The sequence below is a fragment of the Sinocyclocheilus grahami genome, unplaced genomic scaffold (genome assembly GCF_001515645.1).
Source record: "Sinocyclocheilus grahami isolate Dianchi unplaced genomic scaffold, SAMN03320097.WGS_v1.1 scaffold125.1, whole genome shotgun sequence".
NCBI classification, from domain to species: domain Eukaryota; kingdom Metazoa; phylum Chordata; class Actinopteri; order Cypriniformes; family Cyprinidae; genus Sinocyclocheilus; species Sinocyclocheilus grahami.
In genome coordinates this window covers 1393084-1399170 of record NW_015505304.1, presented here as the reverse complement: position 1 = coordinate 1399170, position 6087 = coordinate 1393084, and the positions used below count along the sequence as shown (strand labels likewise).

General features: G+C 35.3%; 1 protein-coding gene across 1 annotated transcript in view; it reads left to right on the top strand.

The window, feature by feature from the left end:
- Positions 1 to 6087, top strand: part of LOC107590158 (calcium-dependent secretion activator 1) — a 125618-nt gene that overhangs the window by 71743 nt on the left and 47788 nt on the right. Inside the window, exon 12 of the mRNA XM_016278774.1 lies at positions 408 to 620. Coding sequence (XP_016134260.1) covers positions 408 to 620 — 213 coding nt within the window. The remainder of the gene's footprint in view (positions 1 to 407; positions 621 to 6087) is intronic.

The window sequence follows — 6087 nt, the reverse complement described above, 5'->3', positions numbered from 1 at the left end:
TATACCCCTATGTATATATATATATATATATATATATATATATATATATATATATATATATGTTTGTGTGTGTGTGCACAAAAATGCATGTACACTACATTGTATATGTTTTTCCTAAAAACCCAAGTTCGCATCCATCCTGTGTTATGTCCCGATTCCATTCGTGCTCTCTCCCTGTATTTTCCTGTCATAAAAAATTATTATTTTATGTATAAATAAACTTTAGCCAAGATTCAAAAGTGCTGTGAGAGTATTGTTAGTTCAACAATGCTTCCATATACAGTACCTTGAAAGGGTCTGATCAAGTAGAAATAACTCAGTGTTGTGACTTTTCACAGTGCACGTTTGCTTACACAGTGATTAATTTCCATGTGATGTATAAATGATGAACAATATGTTGAATGCAGGTCTGGATGGTGGTCGGACGTTCTTCAATGCTGTGAAGGAGGGAGACACTGTGATCTTCGCCAGCGATGATGAGCAAGATCGAATCCTGTGGGTTCAAGCGATGTATCGTGCCACGGGCCAGTCCCACAAACCCATCCCCCCGACCCAGGTGCAGAAACTCAACGCCAAAGGAGGGACAGCACCACAGCTCGATGCTCCCATCTCTCAGTTCTGTAAGTATGAATACATAGACTCTACAGATCCACACATGCTGACTGCAGTCACACACACACACACACATACACACACAGGTTTGTTTTTATGGTTTATGGGGACTCCATAGGCGTAATGGTTTTTATACTGTACAAACCGTATATTCTATTGCCCTACACCAAACCTACCCCTTAACCTACCCCTCACAGGAAACTTTGTGCATTTTTAGATTTTCAAAAAAACTCATTCTGAATTATTTATAAGCCTTTTGAATTACGGGGACACTGAAAATGTCCTCATAAATCACCTTCTTGATGTAATACCTATGTCATACCCATGTTATTATACAAATTTGTGTCCTCATAAACCACATAAACATGCACACACACACACACACACACACACAGGGCCAGAGCTGCATTTATAATGACTCTCTTCATAGCAGTCACACTCATACATGGAAACTTTCTATAACATCAGCTAAATAAGATCCCGTTCTAAACAGCGTACTACTGATGTTTTTACACCCTGTTTCACTCTACTGCTCATTGATGTGCTGTAAGTGTAATCTCAACAGTGTTCACCTCCTGAGAACAGTAACTACTTACTGTATTAGTGTTGTAAAAAGGGAGAAAAATCTCAGTCTGTTTTCATCTGCACTGTTTGATTCTTTCAGAAATCTTTCATCTTGCATCCCACATACATTTCATCATTGCATATTCTTTGCTTTGATACCTTTTGATCCCTGTCTTTATTTTAGAATTCTTCTGCTTGCTTTCTTTATTTCTTTATTTACTTACTTATTTGTTTGTTTGTTTTTAATTACTTATTTTGCCCACTTGTTCATTTGATTTCTTTCTTTCTTTCTTTTTTTCTTTCAGCACTTTTCTTACTTTTCACTTTTCTTTTTATTTTGCTTTTAACTCTTTCAGTTTTCTCTTGCTTATATAAGCTCTTTTACTTTTGCTTTTCATTCACTCGTTTTTCTTTCTCTCTTTTTTGCTTTTGTGTATATTTGCTTTTGTTCACTCATTGTTTATTTTTTACTTTCACATATCATTTCTTTCTTTCTTTCTTTCTGTTATTTTTCTTCTGTTGTTCACTCTTTCACTTTTCTTTTGCATATATTTGCTCTCTTTTATTCATTACTCGTCACTCTTTTCTGTGTATATTTGCTTTTATATTTTATGCTTTTCTTTTGCTTATCTTTCTTTCTGGTATTTTAAATTATTGCAACCCTCTCTGCACCATCTCAAGTTTTTTCCCCCTCCCATTTTCAGATAATTGTTTGTGTGTGTATGAATAAGTGTATCAGATCCTCCTTCTCTCATGCTTTGCTTACACTGTAAAGGGAATATTATTTCCTCCTTTCTCTTTTTCTCTCTGCTTTCTTCTGTCTTCTGCTCCACGTGAGTCTATATGTCACTCTGGTTTGTTCCCTCTTACCCTGCTCTCTTGTAGCCGGACTGAAGGGTAAGTGCTTCCCTGTAGCAGGCACAGATCAGATAAGCCGCTCGGGTTATCTGACACAAGCAATGTGCTATTCGCTATTCCTCTTCTAAAACACTCATTACCCCTCCTTCTGCAAATCTTCCTCTATTTTGTTTCCTTTGGGTCTGAAAGACAAACACTTTTATTTAGAAGACTAGACTGCATGTGAAATTTTTATTTCTGGATGTTTTGCTCTGATTAGTAGTTGCATATTTGCCTTCTCTCAACATGGCTTCATCAGGTCAGCAGCTTATCAACTCAAAGCAGCGTTTCTCTTTAAAAAGCATGTGCAAAATTAAATCCATATGTTCCTTGTAAGCTAGTTTCTTGTTGGCTGAAATCAACAGCAGTTGCCTTTATTTAACAATAAAGATTCCCAACCAAATGGAGAATTTGGTAAATTATATAATTATAGTGATTTTCTCTATTGTAGTTGTTGATTTATTGTGCTAAATGAATTCTGTGAAACCACTGGCGTGCTCTGCACCCCTCAGCAGCTGGTAATTACCATGTTAAGAGTGACATGCTATGAATAAAACAGTGTATCTTCACCCTGATTATTTCTGGAAGCTATCAGTGGAATGTTACCAAATAACTACTTGCTAGTTCACACCAGTTTCTCTCATCTGTAGAAAGTCGTGCCATCAGTGTTTTCGTTTTTTTTTTTTCTCTTAACCTTACGACAGCGGCAAATTAAATTGTTGTGGTTGCAGTTTTAAATGTGGGGATTAGGATGCAATTGGAAACATTGGCTGTTTGTTTTCAGTTCTCCTTGAAAAGATTTGTGTTGTCCTTGAAGCAGTGGACTCAGTAATATTTAACACAGTTTATTCATTCTGTGAGTTTTAAGAGTCTATTTTTATTTAAAAAAGAGAGAGTTGGCAAATATGTAGCTGGAATTTAGAAATATTCAGCAGATGATGTCATACAGTTTTTTTTTTTTATTGTACGGTAGTTAAACTAATGCAACTGTTGTCACAACTGCTACATCTAGACAAGCCGTTTTGCCACACTCGTACACTGACACGTTTAACAAATAGTGGCCCTGTTCATGTTGTAGTAGTGTTTCTGTTTTGCTTTCCTATAGAACTACTAACAGTTTTAGACTAACGGTTTCTTTCCTCATCTCTGGGAAAATGCTAAAGCTCCTATTGTCTGCTGTTTGTGTATACCTGCAAAGGTAAACTGTATGTAGGAGGAGACTGAAGATTACTGAGCTCTTGTAGTAGTAGTAGTAGTAATAATAATAATAGTAGTAATAATAATAAATGATTATTATTATTATTATTATAACATGGCTTAAACAATGTATTATTTATTTATACCCAGTGAAGACAGCTTCAAGGTATATAATTTAACAACAACAACAACAACAACAGTAGTTGTAGTAGTAATAGTAGTTGTAGTAGTAGTAGTAATAATAATAATAATAATAATAATAATAATATACCATGGCTTAAACCCAGTGTAGACAACCTCAAGGAATATCATTTAACAACAACAAAAAAACAACAATAATAATAATTATAATTATTTTTTTTTTTTATAATTTGTTTATCATGGCTTACACCCAGTGTAGACAACCTCAAGGGAAATAATTCAACAACAACAACAACAATAATAATAATATTTATTTATTTATTTACCATGGCTTACACTCAAGGGATATAATTTAATAACAACAGCAATAATAATAATAATAATAATAATTATTATTATTATTATTATTAACAATAAATTAGCTTGAAGCTTGAGCTTGAAGTCAACAAGCAGCAATTCTGCTCTGTTGCACTTAGACCAATACTTGAGTGTCACAAGCCAAAAATGTGGGTTGGTATTGCCTGATTGTCAATCTCCTTCTTTGTTTTTACATGATCTTTAGGGGTAATATTATAGATCAAAAGTTCATCAAACATGCAGGGACAAAATTCTTAGAAGTTTTAAAAAAATATTCTAAGCCAAAACCTCTTAAACTTACTATAAAAGTAGACTTTTATCATTATCGCTCACTGTAGGTCAGTAACTTTCCTTAGCATCAAATACTTTATATAGGCCTTTATACACTGTAAAAAAAAAAGTAAAAATAGGACACAATGTACTATTTCCATATTGTTGTTTTTTTCAAACAGGTGTTTTTTTTTTTTGCAGGTGTTTACCTGTATTTTGAATTGATATGTAGAAATAGGGCAGAATGTATTATTTCCGTAGGTTTTTTAAACAGGTGTTTTTATGGGTGTTTTACCTGTATTTAGAATTTTGGACTTCATTGCATTGTGGTTTAGGGTTAATGGCTAGTGTTAAATTTCCATATTTATTTATTTATTTATTTTACAGATTAGGGTTGTCAAAAATTAAATGTGCCTCTAAATATATATATTTTTTGTTTTAAATTTTATAAAGAATTTAAATAAACAAAATGTATTAAAAGTTGCTCATAATCAAAAAGTTTTAAAGAGATCACTGTTTCCCTTAGCAAGAAAACAAAAACAGTATCTCACAGAAGTGAGTACACCCCTCACATTTTTGTAAATATTTTATTATATCTTTTCATGTGACAACACAGTAGAAATGACACTTTGCTACAATGTAAAGTAGTGAGTGTACAGCTTGTATTTCTTTAGCAAGGCAGTGGTTGTCTTGGAGGTGTGTTTGGGGTCGTTATCATGTTGGAATACTGCCCTGTGGCACAGTCTCTGAAGGGAGGGGATCATGCTCTGCTTCAGTATGTCACAGTGCATGTTGGCATTCATGGTTCCCTCAATGAACTGTAGCTCCCCAGTGCCGGCAGGACTCATGCAGCCCCAGACCATGACACTCCCACCACCATGCTTGACTGTAGGCAAGACACACTTGTCTTTGTACTCCTCACCTGGTTGCTGCCACACACGCTTGACACCATCTGAACCTAATAAGTTTATCTTGGTCTCATCAGACCACAGGACAGGGTTCCAGTAATCCATGTCCTTAGTCTGCTTGTCTTCAGCAAACTGTTTGCAGGCTTTCTTGTGCATCATCTTTAGAAGAGGCTTCCTTCTGGGACGACAGCCATGCAGACCAATTTGATGCAGTGTGTGGTCTGAGCACTGACAGGTTGACCCCCCACCTCTTCAAACTCTGCAATGCTGGCAGTACTCATATGTCTAATTCCCAAACACAACCTCTGGATATGACGCTGAGCACGTGCACTCAACTTCTTTGGTCGACCATGGCGAGACCTGTTCTGAGTGGAACCTGTCCTGTTAAACCGCTGTATGGTCTTGGCCACCGTGCTGCAGCTCAGTTTCAGAGTCTTGGCAATCTTCTTATAGCCTACGCCATCTTTATGTAGAGCAACAATTCTTTTTTTCAGATCTTCAGAGAGTTCTTTGCCATGAGGTGCCATGTTGAACTTCCAGTGACCAGTATGAGAGAGTGAGAGCGATAACACCAAATTTAACACACCTGCTCCCCATTCACACCTGAGACCTTGTAACACTAATGAGTCACATGACACCGGGGAGAGAAAATGGCTAATTGGGCCCAATTTGGACATTTTCACTTAGGGATGTACTCACTTTTGTGGCCAGCGGTTTAGACATTAATGGCTGTGTGTTGAGTTATTTTGAGGTGCCAGCAAATTTGCACTGTTATACAAGCTGTACACTCAGTACTTTACATTGTAGCAAAGTGTCATTTCTTCAGTGTTGTCACATGAAAAGATATAATAAAATATTTACAAAAATGTGAGGGGTGTACTCACTTCTGTGAGATACTGTTTTTGTTTTCTTGTTAAGGGAAACAGTGATCTCTTTAAAACTTATATATATATTATGAGTAAACCATATGTTGTTGTTGTTGCTGAGTAAAAACAATGAATATAAAAATTTCTTTGTTGAAATGTGCCTCAAAATATAAAATATTTTGTTTTAAACTATAAAATTTTTACATATTATTTACATGCATATGTTGTTATTATTATTATTATTATTATAGACGAAATTAATATATTGCATATAT